This window comes from Cercospora kikuchii (assembly GCF_019650295.1).
Source record: "Cercospora kikuchii DNA, contig_00002, whole genome shotgun sequence".
Classification (NCBI taxonomy): domain Eukaryota; kingdom Fungi; phylum Ascomycota; class Dothideomycetes; order Mycosphaerellales; family Mycosphaerellaceae; genus Cercospora; species Cercospora kikuchii.
In genome coordinates, this window is record NW_025408583.1 from 1,776,844 (window position 1) to 1,800,358 (window position 23,515).

The following is a 23,515-nucleotide window of genomic DNA, read 5'->3' on the forward strand; positions in this document are numbered from 1 at the left end:
TGTACCACAGGTGGCTATGTCATGGCCATGCAAAGTGTATTTCGCAAGACTGTTAAATATTAGCTGTCGTATAGTTTATACGAATAATCAGATTGAATCCAATCTGTGTTGTACTCAAATGTTTGTTTGTTTCTGGCCGGGCTGAAGCCGGCTGTAAGCTTGAGGTTGTTTCCGGATCGACACTGTGAGGCTTGTGAGGCTTTGGAATGACGAACATTCTTGGACCTGTGGGCACATAGAACTACGGTTGCGCTCCTTCCATCCAGTGCTGAAGGTCCACGTTGGATGTCGATCAGTTGCTATTCAGAAACAGCCAGACACAATGATCAGACTCGCATTCTACCTTACCTTTGCCGCATGGGCTTTTGGAGCAGCAATCGCACAGGCACCATGCACACCTGCTCGTCGGCTCGCAGGCGTGAAGCAGCTCGTCAGGACCATTGAAACGCATAGATTGGAAGATGCAGCTAAGATTCCATTGGATCCTAGAGTCACCCGTGTGGTGACAGTGTAGTACGACGCCCCCCTTGCCACGAACAGGGCATAATCTTGCATATCGGGGCGAACTCTAGACTAACATCATATTTTAACCAGCCCGACCGAACTTGGAGGGAATGTTCCAGTACCTGTGCCTGCCGGGATCGATGCCGCTTCCGTTCGACTTGTGCTGGCTGGCGGTGGCCAAGCACTCTTCTCCGGAGTGGAAGACCCGTCATACATAGTAAATGCAAACGGGTCGGTGACTTTTGACTTGATCCAGGTAAGAGTCTCGAACCGTGTCTCGGGTTCTTGCGACTGATGCCTTGACAGACAGACTTCGCTGCCCTGCCGTACACCAAGTTTAGAGAGATCCATGAGTACGATTTGAACACATGTTTGATGACCAAAATAGTGGGATATGGCTTTGGCGATCTCCTGCCGGTGAGCATATTGTCCTGAGCGGGAGATTGATTGAATTGGGACAATGCTCCGTATTCCGTCTGCATGTTTCCATTTTCCGTGGCTAAAGCCTCGATGGAGTCGACTGGCTGGTATAACCTTTGTACAATTGTCGAATGCATAGATCCAGCATTATGTCTTCACTTCCGCCCTAATAGTCATTGAGTCAGCACGTGTGGGTATCCAACCCGAAGTGTTACTCACTGGTACGCGCACACCGGCCACCTCTCTCGCGATCTTTTCCACTAGTTCTCCCTTGCCACTTTGAGTGTAGCCGTTGCCGCCGAACAAGATTTGTGCACACTCTGCGCACTCATTCAACACCATTCCAGCATTCGCTTTGACCAGAGCTGTCATTCCACCAAGTTTTGAAGCTGCTTCGTGTGCTGGAAGATGCTTGTACTGGTAAACAAGACTCTCGACCCAAGCCCATTGAGTTTCCAACTTGGCTCCAGCACGAGCGAGACGATTTCGGACGACGGGCTGATTGATCAGTGGCGCGCCAAATGCTTCTCTTTGCGTGACATATTCGAATGCGGAAGATAGAGCCACGCGCGCTTGATTTGTAGTGTTGATCGCAATTGACAGCCGTTCGTGGTTGAAGTTGTTCTACAGTTTCTGTCAGCAAGCAGCCCGTATCAATGCAGCAAACTTCTTACCATGATGTATTTCATGCCATTGCCTTCTTTGCCGATCAAGTTCTCGACTGGTACCTTAACATCATCGAACTCGATGTAAGAAGTTCCTGAGCATTTTCGCCCAGACACGGCTATGCGCCGCACGGAGACTCCATCATTTTTAAGAGGCACGAGCAGAAGCGACAAGCCGCTAGGCCCTTTGCCTCCCGTCCGAACACAAGTGCTAGCGTAATCGGACCATAGTCCATTCGTTATCCATTTCTTGGCTCCATTGATCACATAGTGTTTGCCATCTGCAGATTTGACAGCAGTAGCTTGTAGCCCGGCCACATCACTTCCAGCATCTGGCTCCGTGATCGCAATGCAAATGCGCTTGTTGCCTTTGAGGATCTCCGGTATCAACTCTGACTGTATCTTTTGGGGGGCATGGTCAATGAGTAGAGGTGTGCCATACGCGACTCCAGTGATGAGACTAGAGACCGGCCCGGAGAGCCCGCAAGACATCATCTCTGACAAGAATATTGAGGTGTGTGTGTAGTCAAAATCTTCAACAGCCAGAGGTCCTATGTGGGTAATGCCATGCGCTCGAAGTAGTTTTGCGGGAAGTGGCGCTGGTAGGCACGCTGCCAGCATATTTGCCTTTCCGAAACTCCCTATGTCGGATCAGAGACTGCTGACATCGCGCCGAGGATTCCACTCACTGTAGACCTCCGCTGGCACAGCACCTTCATTCTCCCATTGCAGCGCGTATTGCGTGAAATTGGCTCCAATGAATTCTCGACAGAACTTCTGCCACACCCGATGCGTCTCCTCATAGAATGGCGAGGGCATGCGCAGCCAAGGGGCTTCGGAGAACGGGACTGGATTCATCTTGAGGACGAGTATGTGTGGATGTTCTTGCAAAGGAATTGCCAGCTCTGTTCATGATAGATTCTCACATCGTGTTTGACCTCCGAAAGGCATTGCTTCGAAGTTCGAATCAGGCAGCTGGATGCAGATCAGCAGTGGAATTCGGAAGCAGCCACCGTGGGAGAACCGCTCTATTCCCGCGAGCTAGTGAAGTCAGAACCTCCTCGCTCATCTCATCAGTGCCGACTGTGAATCTGAGATGCGATCAAAATGTATCTCCAGTTGCATGTGTGGTTCGCAAAGATTGAAGTTGAAGTTGAAGTCTCGCCGCGCGTGGCCTGAGGCAGACTTTGTTGGTGTCTCGGTTTCGGTTCGACCAAGTTCACCATGTCTTGCTTCACAAGAACACGGCTCAGCCTCCGGATACCAGAAAAACTACTGAATGGCACAAATGTGTGTCCCGGCACAACTCGACGACTGTCTACCATCATCAATGCCGCTGCACGCGATGCCCCTTACTTCACTCCCGCCCAGGAACCTCCTGCAGGAACAGCAAAGGCGGCGAGCGATGCAGCAGTCTCTTTGTTCAAGCCGCTGACCCTTCGGGGCATGACAATGCAGAATCGAATTATGGTCTCACCCATGTGTCAGTATTCTGCGCAGGACGGACACCAAACCGACTGGCATATGGCACATCTGTCGTCTTTCCTGATGCGCGGACCCGGCCTGACCATGGTGGAAGCGACAGCAGTAGAACCGCAAGGACGAACCACGCCTGAAGATACTGGTCTCTGGAAGGATTCCCAAATTGAGCCGCTCCGCCGGATAGTCGACTTCGCGCACTCACAAGGCCAGAAGATTGGGATCCAGTTGGCCCACGCAGGTCGAAAGGCCAGTATGGTGGCTCCGTGGCTTGCATTCCCACCCGCGATCTCTGAAGTTGTGGCTGGAGGGTGGCCTTCGGAGGTCATTGGGCCTAGCTCCATCCCTTGGTCTGATCGAAATGCGCCAGTACGTGCAATGGATCCAGAGGACATCGACCGAGTCCGTGCAGCCTTTCGTACCAGTGCTCGACGAGCTGTCCGCGCTGGGGTCGATGCAATAGAATGTCATGCCGCGCATGGCTATCTACTTCACAGCTTCTGCTCCCCCTTGTCGAATGTGCGGACAGACGACTTTGGCGGCTCGTTCGACAATCGCACACGCATGTTGCGACTAGTGATTGAGGATCTAAGAGCCATAATACCTGCAGACATGCCCCTATTCGTCCGCATATCTGGGTCAGACGGGCTGGAAGACACGGAGTTTGCAGACCGATCGTGGACACCAGAGGATGCTGTTCACTTGGCTCAAATACTGGCTGGAATGGGTGTTGACCTAATTGACGTGTCATACGGAGGGAGCCATGTTTCTCAAAAGGTATTACAGGGCGATGCCAACCAAGCTCATTTTGCACATGCCATCAAAAAGGTGGTCGGCGATGAAGTTGCTGTTGGTACAGTCGGGAACATTACGACAGCTTCCGTCGCACAAGCGCAGATCGAAAAAGGCCTGGACGTCGCTGTCGTGGGACGACAGTTCCTCAAGGATCCAAACCTTGTAGCGAATTGGGCCAAGGAACTAGGCGTCCAAATTTTCCAGGCCCATCAACTCAGCTGGATGCTCAAGTAGACATGCAGTGAACTATACGACACGCTGCGAAAGAGCGACCGTGCAGGGGTTTTAGCAGCGATGAGGTTTCACACGAATCACTTGCGGAAATCTTTGATCATCTCTTGTCGAGGAGGCACGGATATTTCATAAAATCAAGGAGCAGATGAAGGCAATGGCATCACTATGATTTGTTCTGCATAAAGAGGGCGCTGCATGATGTTCAGAGAGTACAGACGAAGAGGAACAAGAGAACCTATCGGTTGTAACCAGTTACATGATATAGGCGCTTTCGCTCTGCTCTGATACCTCCATCGGTCTTAGAAAGTAGGCCTCACATCCGGATTTCGTATAGAGCGACACATATCTCTGGACAAAATATCACAGCGTTGCAGATCACACAGCCCGAACAGACCTGACGTCCGATAGAGCTCTAAGCTTAGTCAAGACATGAAGCTTTTTGATCGACATTGCATTTGAGGTGCTCCAGGGAATAGCGCGGACAACAGCCATGGTCGGCTTCGTGCCACATTCGGTCACGGAAACAACGCTCCACCGAGGAGAAGGCTCCGGTCCGCAAACAGCTGCACTGGATTCACCATCTGGAGAGAATACCTCTCACTACAGAATATATCCAAGTGTCTGGAAAGCGTCAAATTATCTCACAGCGTTGGCCATGGAATCTGAACATAGCGCCGGAGATCCTCTCCCAGCAACATACAGAGCTTGCATCTATTCCAAGCCTGGTGAAATTGCCATTGAGATCAAAGATGACGTTGCAATGCCTGTTCCAGGCCCAGGAGAGGTCTTGGTGCAGTTGTAAGAAGTCTTTCCGAGAACGATATTGCACAAGGACCGATTTCTGACGACTGTTCCACAGGACTCACTCGGGTCTTTGCCATTCTGACTTGGCCGTGATGATGAATAGGTACGAACATCCAGAAATTCCAAGGTCGTAGTGAGTATATGCTAACTTAAACCTCGGACGAGCAGTTGGAAGGCTCTCCCATATCCGACACAACCGGGTCAAATTGGTGGCCACGAGGGCGTAGGAAGTATCGTGAAGCTTGGGACGGGGTCAGAGAAGTATCGCAAGCTCGGAGAACGCGTTGGGATCAAATGGACTGCATATGCCTGTGGTACCTGTAGTACGTCTCACAAACGCCATGAATTAAATCTTCGATCACAAGATGCTGACAGTTCTGGTCCATTACAGGATCGTGCCTCAGCGGCTACGAGACTGCTTGCTCGGGAGGCCGAAAGATCTCTGGGTACTACACCCCTGGAACTCTTGCTCAATACTGCTTGGCACCGGCGACATATGTGACACCAATTCCCGATGCTCTGGAAAGCTCAGCAGCTGCACCAATGCTATGCGCAGGGCTGACTGCCTATGCAGCCTTACGGAAGGCCAATGTAGAGTCTGGAAGCAGCGTCGCTGTGCTAGGGGCAGGTGGAGGTCTTGGTCACCTAGCAGTTCAGATAGCAGCGAGGGGTATGGGTCTTCGAGTGATCGGCATTGATCACAGCAGCAAAAAGGATCTGGTCCTCGAGTGCGGTGCGGAGCATTTCGTCGGCTTCGATACTGTTGATGACACGGTATCGGCGGTCAAAGCTCTCTCGATCGACAACGGCGTGAATGTGGCCCTCGTCGTCGCAGGAAACAATCGGGCCTACGGGCAGGCTCTCTCGATGCTTGCTCATCATGGCAAGCTTGTCTGTGTGGGTATGCCCGAGGGCGAGCCTGTCAATCTGGAGGGAGCAGCTCCTTCTACCATCATTGCTAAAGAGCTCAGCATTGTCGGATCATCCGTGGGTAACCGCATTGACGCAGTCCAGGTCTTGGAGATGGCGGCAAGGGGCTTGGTTCGACCTCACTGTCGGATAGAAAAGATGGACAAACTACAAGATCTGTTCACTGAGTTAGCTGGAGGACAAGTGCAAGGACGGCTTGTGGTCGACCTCAGTTGAAGGAGTTCCGGAAGTCTGCATGTTAGTAGGCCTGTCACAATGCTTTGTAGTCGAGTACTTTCCATTTTCAGTCGTATGAAAGCCGTCTGAAGCTGCGTTGTGATCACTTCACTACTTGCCTAGAAGTTCACATTTACCACCAAAGCAGCACCATCTCACTTTGTCAGGCCACATAACTAACTTGTGAACTGCAGACATCAAGGTGTTGACTCTGGATGCCAAGCCCAGGACGGCTCTATTGCCGGGGCATTCCCATTGTGCAAGCAATCTCCAGGGTCGACAACCTGCAGCGGCTCTAACTTACCAGATTGAGCTGCTCATCGAGAATGGATACTGCATGCTGGTGATATGCGGATTCAACCTCACTTGGGCGAACCATTAAGCCATGGAACAAATGCTGCAGCTGCGATCACTATCCACCGATGATCTAAGGTCCACCCGCACGCTCGTCACTACAAACCCAGTCTGGCATCCATTAGGCTCACGAGGGATCTATGGCGGTGTGCTAATATCTCAAAGTCTTGCGGCTGCTCAGGAGTCTGTGGCTCCTTCACTTCTCGTCCGGTCAATGCAATGCCAATTTCTCAAAGCTGGCAGTAGTACTACGCCTATCGCCTACCTGGTTCATATTTCCGATGGATATGGCGCTGCGATCTTAACTAGAGTCAAAGCGATTCAAAACGATACAGTAGTATTTACTGCGAATTTACGATTTTCTCCCCAAACTCCGCAGGATGAAGTGTCAAATTTGGTTCCAAAGAGCGCTGTAGTAATACCATCACCGCCCGAATCGATTGAAGATGATCATTACGACGACACAAAGCCCTTTCTAAACATCGAGACCATCTTCGCTCGCGACTCTCCGATCCTACCAGCGATGCGAAAGGTCGTATGGCTTCGCGCTCGTCTACCATTTCGCAGAAGAGACAACATACAAACCCACCTAGCGGCGCTGGCATTTCTCAGCGATAGCTACTTCATCACAACGATAGCTCAAGTGATGGGTCTGCAAATGGATCACCGTTTCACGGGTACATATGATCGAACAACAGCATCGGAGGGTGTGAAGCTGCCGCCAACGATAGGCATGATGGTCTCGCTCGACCATGTCATTCACTTCCACTGCTACGACTTCCGAGCAGACGAATGGATCTACATGGAAATGGAACCACTTTGGGCAGGAGAGGGCCGAGGACTCGTTCAAGGACGAATGTATTCGCATTCTGGAAAACTTTTAGCGACTTGTATGCAAGAGGTTCGTCTGCCGATACATCCAACGAGATGTCTGCTGACAGAGCGAAGGGCGTTATTAGATTGAAGCCGCAGTCAGCTTCCGGGAAGATGTGAAGGCTTGAGCAGAGAGTCCCAGCATGCCAGCAAACAGCCTGTACACGCTAACGAAGTGTTACTCGAAGCTGAGATCCACGCCTCAATGTGCTCCGCACTGGTCGAACACCAGTGCCGGCGGAACGGTACAGCCTGTGATTTCCAGTTCTCTGTGCGCCACGATACAACACCACCTTTGGCAGCGGCAGCAGCACCCTGCCATCGATTGTTCCGTTGTGTCAATAAGAACATTGTTGGTTGGAGCAACATCAGGGATGAAGCTCCAAAAGACTACGTAATTACAAAATCCTGAGCACGTCTTTGTGCATCAGTATCGCTCTCTCGTAGGAGCTCAAGTAGCTGTTTGGCCATCCCGACCAGCTTTCCAGACCGAATGCATATCATAAGATCGTAAAACATATGCGTGCTCCATGCTTCATGCTCTGATAGAAAGACAACGCCTATACCGGAAAAGTGGAAAGTTTCAAACTTGTTGTGAGATCAACTGTAAGAAGTCATAGTCTTGTAGGCTGGAGTCGTCTCTCGATGGCTGGACCATTTGGTCGTCGAAGAGCGAATACATGTCAGGAAACGCTGCCTCCTGAGCCATCGCGGTGCTGGGCAGTAGCTCAAAGTCCGACAACGGTGACTCAGGTAGCGTGTTGTCATGAGCGATCCACTGGAACATGCTGCCATCGTCTTCTGCCGTCATCATGAATGAGGAGTCAGCCTCGGGAAGTCCTGCATTTACCAGGCTTTTGGTGTTTAATTGCTCGGCGCTGGTCTGTTGCAGGATATTTGCGAGTTCCTTGACCTCGAATGACTCCGGTCCGGTAATGTTTCGCATGCTCATAATGGTACCCTCGAGGAATCGGTAAGTGTCATCAGCGTTCGCATGCCTGGACCGAAGGCGTGCCAAGAGTCGGAGACACTGGTGGAAGCCTCGCAGACTTGCATTTCTTACGTCCTCGCTTGTAGCTTTTGTCAATGTAATATGCACGATGAGCGCAGAGAGAAGAGAGGCGACCACGCTGGCAGGAAGGCAGAGCCAAAGGTCATTCTCCAGCATGATGCTCGCAATGCCGGTGATCTGCTGTGTTGCATCTTCGAGGGTGGCGTGACACTGTTTCAGTATCCTCGGATCTAATTGTGGTTGTGGTCCATGACTTTCGCGAAGAACCAGTGGCCGATGGAGCGCCGAGATGGTCGTATTGCATAGGAGCTTGAGCACAGCACGCTGAACCATGGCGCTCTTTTGCTGCTGATTTTCAAGATATGTGGGTACTTCATGTCTCAGGATTTCGGTCCGCTTTGCTTTGAGTCTGGCATCGCAGGCTAGTACTGTGGAAGCGGCAGATCCGCGTGAGAGTGAGCTTTTCAGCTGCTCATGTGAATTCCAGACTTCGTCGATGTGTCGCAACAGTGCTATTTGCTCAATGATGATCTCGGCCATGTTGAAGAGTTGGCTTGGATCGCGGAACAGTGTGCATTCAGCAGGCAGACAGGAGGGCCTCCGGTAAAGCAGAGGCTGCAGCTCGAAGTCGTCAATGGACAGGGGCGCCAGCGTGAAGTCATTGGGATGAATGAGGGCAGGACGGCGCGCCCCCAGCTGGATGATGCGATCTCGTGCGTACATGGTCCACGCAATTCTCCTCCACAACCGCTCTCGAGCCGGATCGTGCGGGCGAGAGTCATGTGCGAGAGGACGGAGCATACCAATGTCCCCGGCCAGATTCAGAGCGATGCGCATCCAGTGATGGCTATCCCGGCGTTGGTCTCGCCCCGGGTCATACCAGAGTGTCATTAAGACCAGCGACTGGATCAGACTCACGGGGTCGGAGAGCCGGTGGTGGACGGAGACGTGGAAACATGCCTCCACGCGATTGAACAGCTGGCGGCGGGCCTCAAAGTGCGAAGACCAGCCATACCGTTGCAGTTGCTCGACCGGAATGCAAGCCACGCCGGCGAACACGATGGCCTGGAAGAGCACCAGGCTCACCGGCTCGGAAGCATTTTGGGCGTTGCTGTCGATGGTGTCGATGAGCTGGCCCAGGTTGACCACAGGTAGCTGGGGATACACGAATTCGGCGAAGGCTTGTAGTATGAGGCCGCGGAGCGGTGTAGGGGGAAGGACCAGGCCGCCATACTGCTCCAGGTCGTGGTGGTCGGCGATGCTGAGGCGAGAAGGGTCGAGCGGAAAGCTGACCGACTTGGGCAGGTCTCGCAGGAGATCCGCGATACCCATGCTCGATGCTGTGATGTCTGTGTGAGCACCTGCGCTGGTCGGCTGCGTGGTGCTGCTTGCGAGACTCACCTTGCTCTGGCTTGTGGTCCCAGCAGCCGTAGTGCAGATCGTGGCCGTGAGGTGTGCGTAGGAGGTGTTCCAGAAGCGGGGTTTCTCGGCATGTCCCTGAAAGGGCTCATGGCTTCCTCCTTCGCCACTCACAGAAGGCAGCACTTCTAATCATCGCTCTGACACCAACACGCCCCTCTCCACTCTGCTCACGACTGTCTCGAGCAATGCACTTTGTCTTTCTTTCCATTTGCGAATTCCGACTCTTCCAACATGCTCCGTGGACGGAGAATTAACCAGTCTTCTGCAGGAACCCCTGATGGTATTTCCAGAGCATGGGACCTAGTGTTCGAGGCATTAATGGCTGACGAACAACATTGAAGCGTGCGGCTGAATGAATAATAACGCACTGAGGGCGACGATGCGCGTGCCAACGACGGCTTCAGGTCCTCATCAGTCAACTGTGCACGGCAGCTTCGGGCCCGAAAAACGTAACACAAAGTTCACGGAAATAAGAAGGGCGTAAATCACGGCACTCTCGCAAGCTGCTCAGGATTCCCGACGTCTCACAGACCATTTCCAATCAAGCTTGATGCAATCGAAGACGCTTGCTATACTGTTCTGGGCAGCAGACACAGTGCGACGACAGTAGAGAATCCAAGTTGAAACCCCTAACCAGGATACCAGCGCGATGCTCTGGAGAATTCCACCTATCATTCTCTGCATATCTGGTTGCTAGAAACCTCGAGTGAATTTGACGGCCCTTGGGACATGATCACAATCGCCTCCCTCATGAAGACATGAAATTCAACATTTGGAATGAGGAGGACCGGAAAAAGCACGGTATTGTCTCCTTGGCCAAGTCTTGGTTTCCCCTCCTGGACTCCTTCCCCAGTAGCAATAGATCAGGTGAGGACTGAGAGATGCAAGAAGAGCATCGATCAATAAACTCTGCCACATGGCCGCGCGTGGCCTGCTCTCCGTACAAACTTGTTGAACATCCTAGACCAACCCATACAAGGCAGGGATTGTCGTTTTCCAGAATGAAGAACTCAGCTGCCATGATCAGCGACAGAGATGTCGATATCGTTGACGAGAAACAGAACAAGCATGCACTGGGTGACCCTGACCTATTGAATCAACATGCGTTCAAGGGTGATGACTCCGATGGCAAAGTCGGTTGGACCTTTCGCAAAGTTCTCGTTATCAGTATTCTGTCTATGCTCTACACTGGATCGCAACTGGTTTTGTACTTCGTGGGAGGATCACTCAACTACATCGTGGCCGACTTGAATTCTCCAAGCGTCGCTAGCTGGCTTCCAGTCGCAAACACGCTTGCTATCGGAGCTGTCTGCCCCTTCGTTGGCTACACGCAAGACATCTTTGGGAAACGATGGATCAGTATCATCGGCGCGGTACTGCTCTGCGTGGGATGTTTGCTACTGGCTCTTGCAAATAGCTTCGCACAAGCTGTTGCGGGAATGGCGATTGCTGGTGTGGGCGCAGGCATTGGTGAGCTTACGGGCCTGGCGGGGTGAGTATCGAGGCCTTAAACACAGTGGCTCTGTCAGACGCTGATACTGCGATGTGTACAGTCTCGCTGAAGCAATGCCGGTCAAGCATCGAGGATATGCGAGTGCAATCATCACTGTTTTCGTGTTTCCCTTCGCTCCATATGTCATGTACTCGGAGCTTTTCTGCAGAAATTTGTCATGGCGATGGGCAGGGTGGATTCCGTTGTAAGTCTCTTCAACACGCATCCATTTGGAAAACTTCGGTCGGACTGACTTCATCGTAGAATCTACAACGCTGCCACTCTCGTTGGACTCGTTGCCCTCTATCATCCCAAGGGCCATTCACGGACGTCAGAGCTTCCGTGGAAGACGGTCGTCAAACAGATTGACTACCTCGGTGGAATCTTGAGCACCGCCGGTCTCACACTTCTGTACGTTGGATATACAGCACAAATACATCTTGCGCATTGCTAACCATTTACTCCACAGGCTCGTTGCGCTCCAATCCGGCGGCTACACTCATCCATGGTCCTCCGCCTTCGTGCTCTCCATGCTAATCATCGGACTACTCCTCTTGGTAGTATTCACAATCTGGGAATGGAAATTTGCGCCAAACCCCATGATTCCTCATGGCTTGTTCCAAGGCCAGCGGACCGTCGCCCTCGCATTTGGAGTCGCATTCGTGGCAGGTATGAATTTCTATAGTCTACTCAATTTCTGGCCTGTGACGATCAAGAATGTCTGGGGAACCGCCGTCGTACCTATTGGCCTTCGCGGGTTCGCTGGAGCATTGGCCGTTGCGACGGGTGCGGTTGTCTTCAATGCTGCTCTCAGTATCTGGCCTGGAGGTCCTCGTTATATCCTGGGGTTGGCTGCTGTTATGTTGACGTGCTTCGGTGGTGCTTTGGCTGTCATGACTCCTGAGAATGAGATCATGTCAGTGGCATTTGGTGTACTGGCATCACTCGGTCTTGGTGGTTTGATCGTGCCGAGCGCGACAGTGGCCATGATCGCCTCTCCAGATGCCTTTATTACCACGTGCGCGGCCCTTTCACTCTCAGTAAGAGCTGTCGGAGGTTCCGTTGGCTACAGGTAACAAGATTCACACAGCGCAGTCTTCTCATGACTAATGTGTTCCCAGTATCTTCTACGCCATCTTCTCAGATCAGCTTCGCACACGCCTTCCTCAACAACTTGCAGCCTATGCTGTAGGCGCTGGGCTTCCAATCGATCAATTGCGACCTTTCGTAGCCACTTATGCCACACTGGGACCCGTACAAGCTGCTCAACTCCCCGGCGTCACGCCTCAGATTCTCGCTGCTGCTGGTTTGGGGAAACAGTGGGCATATGCGGAAAGCTTGCATTATCTCTGGTGAGTCTTCCAGTCAACTAAGCATAGCTCGTTCGCTGACACAGAAATCAGGTACACGACCATTGGATTTGGCTGCCTTGCAATCTTGTCTGCGGCTTTTATTCCAAGTCTCAAGCGATTTGCGAGCAATCGCGTCGCCGTTGCGATTTGATCGACTATCAATAAGGGCCCATAGTCTAGTCATCAATGCCAAGGTACTCGCTTGTTCATAGTGAACCATTAGGATAGCACCAGTTACAGCGCAATCCGCACAGTAATTTTTGATTCCATGTCGCAGGTGACGCTCAATATCTCAATTACAACTTCGCCTTCGGCGTCCAAAATGCCCTCCAATCAACCTTTCGAATCTTCTTCTGAAACTGCGAGATCCCATGTTCTCCCTCTGATCCAGGCGTCATCATCGTCAAAAACGCCTCCTCGATCTTCCTATCTTGCTCCTGCCCTCCAGCATCCCTCCACGCCGCACTGATAAGTCCCTTGATCTTCGCCCCAGACTCCGGTCCACAGTTTTGCAGCTTATCCAAATACACTTCCAACACATCATTCAATTTCTCCGAATCCTCCACAACCTGATGCACAGCTCCAATCCTCTGAAGTTCCTCCGGACTGACCTCTCTCCCACTAAGCATCGCCTCCCGACAAAACGAGAATCCCCATTCCCTCGGCATAAAACGAGAAATCACAGCAGGTTGCAAACCAAGTTTAATCTCACTAAGCGTCCATTTCGCCTTCTTCGAAACAATTCTCGCATCACACGCAAACGTCAATCCCACTCCGCCTCCAAACGCAGGCCCATCAACGACAGCAATCGTCGTCTGAGGAGAATTTTCAATCGCGGCGAAGAGGTCGCGGACTTTCCCGTAGAAATCGCCTTCGGCAGATGTGCGGTCTGTGTCGCCGCTGAAATCCATGCCGGTGCAGAAGAATTTGCCTTCGGCTGCGAGGGCGATTGTGAAGACTGTGCGGTCGTTGGAGAGGTTTTGATAGAGTCTTGTGAGGTTGGCGAGCATGGAGGGTGTCATGCTGTTGCCTTTTGAAGGGCGTGTTAGGGTGATCTTGACTGCGGAATCGGCTCGTTCGACTTTGATATCTCCCGTGTTTTCGATTTCTGTCCATGTGCGTTTGGTTGGGGGAGATTGTTGTTCTGCTTTAGGTTGTGATGCTCGTGTACTGATCTGAGACTTTTTGACGATTGCAGCTCCTGCACGACTGTTGTTTGGAAGCTTGAGCTGGTTGGAGATCCAGTCGCCAACTTTTGAGAGTTCCATGAGGTCAACGCCAGTGGAGATACCGGATTCTTCCAGCATGTAGACAAGATCCTCGGTAGCCAAATTGCCCTTCGCTCCTGGTGCGTACGGACATCCGCCTAGACCTGCCACCGCAGCATCGAATGATCGTACGCCCATTTCGTAGGCCGACATGACATTGGCTAGAGCCTGACCATATGTGTCATGGAAGTGGCCCGCAAGCTGTTCGACAGGTACATCTCTCAAAAGCAACTCAAGTAGCTGCCGAGTCTTGACCGGCGTCCCAACACCCAAAGTGTCACCAAGCCCAACTTCAAAACAACCCATATCGGCGAATCGTTTCGCGACTCGAGCTACAGCAGAAGGATCAGTTGGGCCAGAATATGGATCAGAGAAGATGCAAGATATCACGCCTCGCACAGCAACACCATTGCTGAGTGCGAGACGAGCCACCTTCTCCGCCGCCTGGAGTGCCTCTTCGACGCTGCAATTTTGATTTGCTTTGCTGAAGGCTTCTGTCGCAGAAGCAAAGACGGTGACTTCTTTGGCACCTGCACGCAGTGCTCTCTCGAACCCTCTAACGTTTGGCCCCAGAACTTGCCAGCTGACAGACTTCTCTGCTGCAAGCGGCTGGATGCTGCTCATGACTTCCTCGCTATCGGCCAGTTGAGGTACCCATTTCGGAGACACGAACGATGTGGCTTCGATATCCTTCAGTCCGGTCGCGACGAGTCTCTTGATCAGCTCAATCTTCGTGGGCGTAGGCACTTGAACCGAGATGTTCTGGAGTCCATCTCGCGGTCCAACCTCGAGAATCTTGACACTTGAGGTGGAGGCGTGGCGTATGGTATTCGGTAGGCTCACACTGCAAGATCGCCGCAGTGTAGTAGTCCGCCCTAGCCTGAGTCCGATCATGTTTGCCAGGTTGCGCAAAGGGAATGTAGTTCGGGCTTCAATATCAATAAATTGGAGACATGGCAGTTATGCCGAACCCTAGAAAGTGGCGTTCGCCTCACCAACGTATTAATGATTATGTCCGCAGCTCGAATTTGACGGCGTTGGCAGCAGGCCTCATGAACAATTGACACATGCCATGCGTGTTTGAGTCGGACGGTTATCCTCGGCTGCAATGTTACTTCCACCTGCCTTTGAGTTCCCGTTAACTGCTTTCGGTTAGCCGGAGATGCCGCTACACGGAAAAGTTGCGCACTGAGGATTTGGGTATTTCCTCACTAAAGCCGTTCTTTGCAAGTTCACCCAACCACAAACCCACTGCTATCGATTGGTCGGTGCAACCGGACGCCAGCCCGTGTATGTTGCCAATATGAGGAGAACACAAATCACAAGCAGTATTTCGGGGAGATGAGCACAGAAGAACGAAGCCTGGCCGAAATGGCAACACAAGCTCAGACAGCTCGTAACACTGCTGGACGATGGTCGCACTCGCGATGATATGTGCAGATTCACAAGCTTTGCAAAAAGCTTGCCAGTTCAAGTGGACCTGTCTGCGAAAAACATCCGGGAGAGCTGGAGGCTATTCGACTTACTATCTCTGTTGCTCGCGACGCATGTCCGAGACGGCATCGCATCTCAAGATGGCATCACGGAATGCATAGTGAAAGAGTGAATGTGGTCACTCACCGCCGACACCGCAGGAATTGGTTGGAACAGCGTTTGGCCGCAGCCAAGCTGCTGCCGATACTCTGACTTGGTCAATGGCTCTTCATCGTGGCTTGGGACTGGTCAAGTGCAGTCCACAAGACCTGAATGTCCAACGCTCAGCATGTCAAGGACGTCCGACATTGAGCCGATTCGTCCAAGCTTGCATGTGTGCGTGCATCTGGCCTGGCAACTTGCTCTTCCTGGGGCACAAATGGCGCCTTTGACACTGGCACGAAGCGCTCGTTTCGGCTGCGACGAAGATGGACTCGTGGCTGTGTCCGTCTCCGGAGCCATCACCGGTATTCACAAGAGCATCAGCTCCTCGAAAGCGCGCTTGCTCTTCCTCTGAACATTGATCCTCAGGCAGCTTTCGCTCGGCTTGGCGATTTCCAGTGATCTCGCAAGGTCGTGTAGGAAGCGAACATGGTTGGCATGGCCTCTCTCGCAATCATTCGATGATGCTGAGGCATTTCTGATGGAAATGGGCCGTGGCAGGAGACATGGTGTGACTGGACGCTTTGTTCATCGGGTGCACGCGACACAGCGCGCCATTGATCTGTCGATCGTCACGCTAAGCCCCGGAATTCAGCGGGTAGCGGCTTCCGGCTGCGTGAGCTCGTGACGTGATGCTGGTCACGTCAGCTCGTCCTTGCCATCACAGGCAACAATACAAGCGGAGATGGACAAGCAGGTGCGATGTCTTTGATGGAAGGCAGCACAAGAGACGGAGCAGATGGACGTCGCATGCTCTGTTGACGATCAAGGCACAGGCGGGATGGTTCGAGCTTATATGCAGCATTGGGGCTAGCGCAATGCGGGGTACAGGACAGGGTCACACGCGTGAGGTATGAGCTGATGGAGAGAGCAACGAGGCAGCGAGGACAGTGGTCCATCTGGATCACGGCGAGGTCACATGCTGTGTTTCATCAACCCGCACCCCGCTCGCCAGTCAGCTAATACCTCGACCCTCCAGCGCAAGCTCTCTTCCTCCTTCCACAACACATTCCACTGTTCCTGACTGCCATCTCTGCCTCTGACCCAATTGCTCCCGCTACTCTCCAGCACCTCCCTTCACACATCACCACCATGGCCGCTGAAGTGCAAGAACCTTTGTCCAAGGTTGATTCCGCCGTTGATGATACCGCCCCAGCCTCGCCCGGCGAGTCCAAGGTGAAGCACCGGAGAACCAGCTCGACCGTGAGCGGAGTCTTCAACATCAATGATCTCGGTGAGCATTTCTTATCTCAAGCGCTGCAATCGCCGCTTCCGCGACACCTCGCTGACGGCATCCTACAGAGAAGGAAGGAGTTGAACTCAAGATCGCTCCAGAGACCCAGAAGCTGGGATGGTACGTACACCCTCAATTTCACCTCGTCTGACATTGCTCTGGCCATTGCATCACGCCACCAATTGCCAAAGCTGTTGTCTCACTGTCGCCTGCTCAAGCTGACATACCCCGCAGGAAGCTCAATACCTCCCCATCAACAATAGACGACAAGGAAGTCCTCAAGAAGCTCCTCTGCAACCCACCCATCAAGAAGATCGACCTCCACTTCCCACTAGGTCTCGAAGTCACTGCCCGTAACAGCAAGGGAGTCACAATCAAGGATGCGCTGGACGCAATCCACAAGCAATTCAAGAAGAAGGTGCGTGCATCTCCTCCTCGGCCTCCACACAGCCCACTCTCCTCTTTCTCACTAAATATGCTAATCTCGCATGACTGTAGGCCGACGACGAGCTCGACAAGCCCTACCTCGCAGGTTTCGAGTGGGACAAAGAGGAATGCTACACCAAATTCATCGTGCACCAGAAGCAACACGGCGAATCAGCCCCCAGCGGCGGCGGCAAGAAGAAGAAGGGCAAGAAGGGTGAGGAGGAAGAGTAATTCTCCAATACTCCAGCAAACCAGAAGTGGCATCGAGAGATCAGGGATCACTCGCAATGGTGCCGTTCCCTTCACCAACGAGAGGTTGATCCTCTGCGATGGCCAGGCTCTGTAGAACAATGTGCGAAAAGGGAAAGAAGGTCACTCAATTAGATGTACTCCTTCCGTAATGCACGCGATGATCATGACAGCCCGTTGTGACTGCAAGATGTATCGTATTGCTTCAAATCATACATTGGAAGATCCATTGAACGGAAATATGCCTCAGAGTCCATTGCAGCAGATCACGCCTCACTTTTCGTGTGCAACAGCATGGCTTTCCAGTGTTGCCGACACGTTTCTGTCAGTGACTGCTCCATCAGGCTAAATACCATTGAGCCGCATCAGTAATCATCTCATCACAGCAGAACCCAAGGAATGACCACAGTAGTGTTTATCAAATTTTATTACGCTCTATTGATGACATACATGTATGCATAAACACCACTTCTACACAATGCATCTCTCCAATCCACATCCTCTCACCAGCAACACCCTTACCTCACAGCTTGCTTGCCATTGGCAACGCCACTCACCATCTCCGTTCCCGCAATCCCAGCTTTCTTCTCACTCTGCCGATCCACCGCCTCCTGCGAACTACTCAAACTCGCATACGCCGAATCTCCATTCCCCTCAACCGCAGCAGCCTTCCCACCTTGCCCAGTCGTCGCAGCAGCAGCAGCGACTTCAAGCCCCACAACTCCCAACCCCACCGCATCAGCTTCCCCCACTCCAATCTTCGGCTTCTCCGCCAACCACCTCCAACTAGTCGTACACAAACCCTCCCGATCCGCCTCCACAAAAGCATCACAATCCCTCGTCAACCTCTCAAACAACGTCCGAAAATGCCCCGGCAATAATCCAACCTTCACACCTCCCAACACGACTTTCTTCAACGTCCGAAAGAACCCATCAGCGCGTTCAATTAATGGAGCTTGTAAGCCATTAATCGACACATTTCTCGAATCCAACACCACAAACCCTGCTTTCTCTAGTGAAGCCGCCAAAGAAGCCGGCGTAGGAGTTCCAACTGCTCCGATGAGAGGTTTGATGCGTGTCATGAGTTGGACGTGATGCGGGTCGTTGGGATTGTAAGCTTCTAAGCTGACCCAGTCGAGAAGGGAGAGGCGAGCGCCGGGTTTGAGGAGGCGGAAGAGTTCGCGGCAGAGGGCATCGTGGTCCTTGGCGAGGGAGAAGGCTTGGATTTGGTAGAAGGCGTCGAAGGTGGAGTCTTCGAGAGGTAGAGGCAGGGAGTTGAAGTCGGCGCGGATGAAGGTGTTTTGTAGGGACTGTTGGGTGTTGAAGGCTTGGGCGCTGGCGATTTGGTCGGCGTCGATGTTCAGGCCTGTGATTTGTGCGGATGTGAGGCTGGAGACGTGGGCTGCGACGCGACCGCGGCCACAGCCGAGTTCGAGGACGCGGGCGTTGCTGGGTGGGAGTTGTAGTTCGTGACAAATCTGGCGTTCGTAGAGGATTTGGTTCATGGTGATGTTCTGGTCCAGGTCCATTGCAGGGGGTATGTACATCTTCTCACTACGTTCCTCGTTAGCGCGGCTCGCCATATTTTGCAAGCTATACTTACAGCTCCCCAAGTGCACAAAGATGGTTCAAGACACAGTAGTAATCGGCGAGCTTCTGACCAACCACGTTCTCATAGTCACGGCCAAGAGTCGCCACCATCTTCCCCTCGTCAGCCCAGTCCAGCGAATAGATCAGATACGAGTCCATGAAGTTCTGTATTTGTTGCGGAGTCAAGTCTCGCAGCACGCGATACGACCGCAATGCTGTGTGGAACCGCTCTGTAGGGCGTGTCCCACGAGGCCGCTTGAGGGATTCTGCGTGACATGATTCTGGGCGATGGCGAGCATCGAGTGCTCCATTCGCCTGCATCACCAAATCGTGGAGGGTGAGCGTACGTGGTATCCGAACCTTTGAAGCGACTGGAAGTGGGTTTTGTGGATGGTTACACAGGTGTGCAAAGGCAGAGAAGCTTGTCGTGTCCGACCTGTGCGCCGTTGCAAGATAATCGTAAGTTTCAGTGCGAACGTGACACGATCATGGTCGCCTGGCAGGTTTCGAAAAGCCAACAAGGAACCCGGAGGCGGCTGAGACAGCACAAACATCAGCTCCGGCCGGTCTACCACGTGTCGAATCTTGGTAAGCTGCAAACAAACGTCAGTGATCACAACAACCTCGAGTATCTGGAGTTGGCCGTTGTGCAAACACCCGTGAAGGTCGTCACTGACTGAGTCGCCACCGGGGTGCTGTGTACCATGGGGCAAGTTGACATAGTTGGCGTCCTACTTACCTCTCTTAACTGTCGAAACGTGCCACATTTTGCGTGCATGCATCTTGACACATTGATGCTGATGAGCTAAGCATGTTGTGCGCCGTCACCGCGGAGAATGCAAGTGGTCGGCCGCGAATCGCTTAGCATCGCATCATACCGCACAACATTAGGAGTAATGGTCATGACTGTCACGTCTCTGAATCCGGTCCCTAATTAGATTGCTGAGAGTCAATTTCGTGCGAAGGTGGAGCTCACTCCGCGATACCTTGACTCGGTCACACGCTCATCAATTTTCCATTGCGCGCGAAGGCGCTGGGCAGGGAATCGCTCTCCGCATCTGATGGTAACAGAGCTGCTCTTCTACAACCTGAGGGCGTTCGACGTCTCAACTAACATCCGGTCGAACTGTGGCTAGAGCTCACACATGCGTACCCGGAAGCTTATCATTCCTGAAACAACGCATGGGTGCTCATCTTGGACACAAGCTTTCTACGATCCATGCTGAGATCTGCTCTTGGTACGTCACATCTGGTCAATACCGGATACGACCTGCGCACAATCGAAATGATGATGAGGCGTAGCTTTGGAACCGGGAGACATCGAACATTGCATCTGCATTCAGTTGACCGGACCGGTAGATCCATGGTAGGTTCTCCCGCGGCTATAGCAGGCTTTCGTATTTGTCCAGCCCACTGGTTTGGTTATTCTGTGGCTTCTGCTGTTGTGGCTGTTGCTGCAATTTCTGTGCGAGAGACATGCTTGGCATGCCATAGTGGGACTGCACCGCTTGTGGACTCGTCGGTGGCGGAGGTAAGGTGAAGGTGCTCGGCTGTCGAATGCCAGGCGTAGAGTGATTGGGCAGAGAAGGAACTTCAGTCGACCATGTTGGCGTTGAACGCGAGGCGGCAGTGGACCAGTCCACCGATCCTCCGTAGTTTGGCCTGGATGCTGGGGCCGGGGATGACATGTTCGAAGAGCTTGCCGACTGAGGCTGCAGAGGTTGAGAGTATTGGCTAGAGGGTACGAGTGAGCTGAAAGCTGCCAAGTCTGGTGTCACTGTACGTCCAGGGATCTGCGCTGGTCGTAAAGAGGACATCGATGTCTGAGTAGCAGGACTTGGGGAGCTCGTTTGCCAAGAGAAGGTCGGGGTACTTGTCTGCGATGCGTTTCGCTGTGGGCGTGCTGGCACTGATGCGCTCCAATCGTTCATCAAGTCATTACCATTCGCAGACTGTGTGCGCCCAGATACGAGCTGCTCGAAATCTGTGTGATCGCCATTGCTCTGCCCATTTGACGCTGCAAGGGTTCGCGTTGAGCCGCGTGCTGAAGAAGGAACACCACCATTGGCATGACCGCCACTGCTGGATAGTTCTTGGAGTTTCTTAGTCTGCTCTGCCTCGATCCTGTTGCTCAATGTCTTGATGAGCTTCATGAAAGCAGCGAATTGCTCGAGGTTCAGCAACGGCCCGAGTGACCAATCCCAAAGAATCGGCAACACTGATTTTGCGAGGAACTCAATATCAACGACACCTCCGATGTGACGCATGACCTTGAGAGCAGCCATCATTACGCCCGGCTCCTTTGTCTTGATACCACGAAGCATAGGCACCATCTTCTCCTGGATGGTATATTTATCGAGAATTACGCTGTTCGTTTTCGAGTTGGATTTCGAGTCAGCGAAGCCGATCCCATTGAGTCCGTCATTGTCATCGTCGTCTTGCTCCGAGCTACCGCAGAGCGTCGAAAAAGCCTCAAGCCCTCGAATTTTGATATGGAGACTGCTCGTCTTTGCAAAGACCTGTGCAATGACTGGGAACAACTCATTCTTGACGGTACTGAAATCGAGGCAGGGCAGTACAAATGGTAATGTGCTCAGCGCAGCATCAATGAGTCCATGTGTCGGTGAGTCTAGAGCGAGCAGGATGATGGGGAGAATGTCATCTCGAAACTCCTTTCCAGCGCAATTCTCAGTGATCGTCTCCATGGCCTCGAGCAGCACTATTAAGGCACCTTCTTTGGAAGTGTCCCTCTCAGTGGGCTTGCTGGTCAAGAAGACCTCCCGCAATTTCGGTACAACCTGATCTGTGAAAGCCCTCTTTCCATTAGGCATCTCTTTGGTCATCGCCAGCAAATTGGACAGAATCAATGCCAGCAGGTCTTTATCTTTCATCTCCTCGAGAAGCGCGGGAAGCACTTTCTTCTCGAGAACATTTTTTGGAAATTGAGGCATGATGTTTGGCAGCCCACGCATGAAAGCCACTTTCTCGTTTTGTGTTTTGCCTGGCAGGGCATCAAGAAAGCGTATTGTGTCAACGAGCACATTTTGAAAGTAGCTTGCTTCTTGAAAGGCCTTGGCTGTCAGTCTCTGAGCAGGCCGTCGCGTGATAAGCCGTGGTAACAGCTCAGAGGCCAATTTCGGCGGAAGTGGGTGAGAAGCAGGCACCAGAAAGTTATTGTGCTGCGAAGGCACTGATGAGGAGCTCGAAAATATGCGCTTATACGCTGACAACGACGAGCCCGTGCTGATTGGTGAGCTATGCGGGTTATTGTAAAGGGCAATGATCAGAAGACCCAAGCTGAACATGTCAGCTGAAGAAGTCAAGGAGTTGTCCAAGACGAAATCGGGCGAAGTGTAGTCAATGTTCAGCTGCACGCTACGCGGCAGTCTAGGGTCGTGGTTCAGGACCTCGTGTAGGCTGATAGGTTGTACCGCTGAAGCAGACTGGCTGCTCTCGTGAGGGCTACAGAACGCCAAACCGGAAATCTTCCAGTCTCCCTTCGCATTGACGATGACCGCTGCGGGCGTGAGATTGGCGTGAACCAGGCCAGCGCTCTCGTGTAGGAACTCAAGGCCCTTGGCTAGCTGGAGAAGGCCTTTCTGGATCTCCAGCTCATCGATCTCGAATTCCTTCCGCCGCCCAGTGCCATCAGACTCGTCGACGACATAGCGACTGACACGGCCACTGGACCTCGAAGAACTTTGTTCCTTCTCTTCCAGCAGACCTGCCAGACTACTGACGACTGGCTCCGAAACGAATTGCAGGCCCCCGCGACTCGTCTCTTCCACGGGCTCGGCGAGCTCCAAGATGGACGGATGTCGTAAGCGAGCAAGACTGCTGGCCTCCTTCTTCAATGATTCAAGCACCTCCTCATGAGCGCGCTTCAGCGAAACACCTCCACTGCGCCCTCCGAGACCACTGTTGCCGCCCGGCGCCTCTAAGCTCTTTCTGTCGAAGACGAATACCGAGGCAGCCTTGCCTGTCCGTTTGGATTTTGCATCGTAAATCTTCCATACACCGGCAGAAGCAGACGGCTGAGTAGCAATGGAGTAGTTACTGGCAATGTTAGAGGAAAATGATTTGAGCGCATTGGCGAACATGGTGGGCCAGGTTGTGCTAGACCGATGGTGACCGCGGACTCGACCCGCTCAACGTCAGCCTTGTGCGCACGACTGAGTGCAGCACTATGGCTTAGTCCGAAAACATAGTCTCCAGCTCCAATACAAGAATCACAAGAATCCGGATGTGTCCAGAGTAGTTCACTGCAAATGTTGAGCTGGAAGCTTCACAAGTGGCCCTGGTGTCGGCGATAAGATCAGGAAAGCGCAAAGTCTCGGCGTTTCTGCCGCATGGATCGTCCCTTCTTCTCCTTCTCCAGCATCACTCCAGACATCTGCGTGAATTCCAGCTGCTCGGATCCAATCTGGCCCTTCACATAGCATATTGCGTCGGCCCAAGTCTTCGGCGAATATGGCTCGCCCACAAGGTCTGCAGCGGTACGCGCATATTATCTCTAATAGCACCAAAAATGTTCCAGCTACCTCCTACCTCGTTGAACCCT

At 52.6% G+C, this 23,515-nt stretch overlaps 10 protein-coding genes across 10 annotated transcripts; 5 read left to right on the forward strand and 5 right to left on the reverse strand.

Annotated features, from left to right (window-relative positions):
- Positions 1-322: 322 nt before the first annotated feature.
- CKM354_000289600 (uncharacterized protein) lies at positions 323-939 on the forward strand (the record flags this gene model as incomplete). The annotated part of the gene is made up of 3 exons (XM_044798067.1): positions 323-513; positions 595-760; positions 811-939. 3 exons carry the CDS (start codon positions 323-325, stop codon positions 937-939), a joined length of 486 nt encoding a protein of 161 aa, XP_044654002.1.
- A 64-nt stretch (positions 940-1,003) lies between these two features.
- On the reverse strand, positions 1,004-2,447 carry CKM354_000289700 (uncharacterized protein; the record flags this gene model as incomplete). The annotated part of the gene is made up of 4 exons (XM_044798068.1): positions 1,004-1,090; positions 1,144-1,548; positions 1,599-2,230; positions 2,279-2,447. The coding sequence occupies 4 exons, from the start codon at positions 2,445-2,447 to the stop codon at positions 1,004-1,006; spliced, it is 1,293 nt and encodes a 430-aa protein (XP_044654003.1).
- Positions 2,448-2,813: 366 nt separating this feature from the next.
- On the forward strand, positions 2,814-4,097 carry CKM354_000289800 (uncharacterized protein; the record flags this gene model as incomplete). The annotated part of the gene is made up of 1 exon (XM_044798069.1): positions 2,814-4,097. One exon carries the CDS (start codon positions 2,814-2,816, stop codon positions 4,095-4,097), a length of 1,284 nt encoding a protein of 427 aa, XP_044654004.1.
- Positions 4,098-4,752: 655 nt separating this feature from the next.
- On the forward strand, positions 4,753-6,047 carry CKM354_000289900 (uncharacterized protein; the record flags this gene model as incomplete). Its single annotated transcript, XM_044798070.1, has 4 exons — positions 4,753-4,895; positions 4,957-5,004; positions 5,070-5,224; positions 5,293-6,047. 4 exons carry the CDS (start codon positions 4,753-4,755, stop codon positions 6,045-6,047), a joined length of 1,101 nt encoding a protein of 366 aa, XP_044654005.1.
- Positions 6,048-7,857: 1,810 nt separating this feature from the next.
- Positions 7,858-9,618, reverse strand: CKM354_000290000 (uncharacterized protein; the record flags this gene model as incomplete). Its single annotated transcript, XM_044798071.1, has 1 exon — positions 7,858-9,618. The coding sequence occupies one exon, from the start codon at positions 9,616-9,618 to the stop codon at positions 7,858-7,860; it is 1,761 nt and encodes a 586-aa protein (XP_044654006.1).
- A 1,091-nt stretch (positions 9,619-10,709) lies between these two features.
- On the forward strand, positions 10,710-12,703 carry CKM354_000290100 (uncharacterized protein; the record flags this gene model as incomplete). Its single annotated transcript, XM_044798072.1, has 6 exons — positions 10,710-11,200; positions 11,262-11,405; positions 11,465-11,611; positions 11,670-12,272; positions 12,322-12,552; positions 12,604-12,703. 6 exons carry the CDS (start codon positions 10,710-10,712, stop codon positions 12,701-12,703), a joined length of 1,716 nt encoding a protein of 571 aa, XP_044654007.1.
- A 145-nt stretch (positions 12,704-12,848) lies between these two features.
- On the reverse strand, positions 12,849-14,714 carry CKM354_000290200 (uncharacterized protein; the record flags this gene model as incomplete). Its single annotated transcript, XM_044798073.1, has 1 exon — positions 12,849-14,714. The coding sequence occupies one exon, from the start codon at positions 14,712-14,714 to the stop codon at positions 12,849-12,851; it is 1,866 nt and encodes a 621-aa protein (XP_044654008.1).
- Positions 14,715-16,547: 1,833 nt separating this feature from the next.
- CKM354_000290300 (uncharacterized protein) lies at positions 16,548-17,346 on the forward strand (the record flags this gene model as incomplete). The annotated part of the gene is made up of 4 exons (XM_044798074.1): positions 16,548-16,689; positions 16,758-16,809; positions 16,924-17,107; positions 17,188-17,346. The coding sequence occupies 4 exons, from the start codon at positions 16,548-16,550 to the stop codon at positions 17,344-17,346; spliced, it is 537 nt and encodes a 178-aa protein (XP_044654009.1).
- Positions 17,347-17,882: 536 nt separating this feature from the next.
- CKM354_000290400 (uncharacterized protein) lies at positions 17,883-19,275 on the reverse strand (the record flags this gene model as incomplete). Its single annotated transcript, XM_044798075.1, has 2 exons — positions 17,883-18,918; positions 18,968-19,275. The coding sequence occupies 2 exons, from the start codon at positions 19,273-19,275 to the stop codon at positions 17,883-17,885; spliced, it is 1,344 nt and encodes a 447-aa protein (XP_044654010.1).
- Positions 19,276-20,336: 1,061 nt separating this feature from the next.
- On the reverse strand, positions 20,337-23,054 carry CKM354_000290500 (uncharacterized protein; the record flags this gene model as incomplete). Its single annotated transcript, XM_044798076.1, has 1 exon — positions 20,337-23,054. The coding sequence occupies one exon, from the start codon at positions 23,052-23,054 to the stop codon at positions 20,337-20,339; it is 2,718 nt and encodes a 905-aa protein (XP_044654011.1).
- Between the last annotated feature and the right edge of the window lie 461 nt (positions 23,055-23,515).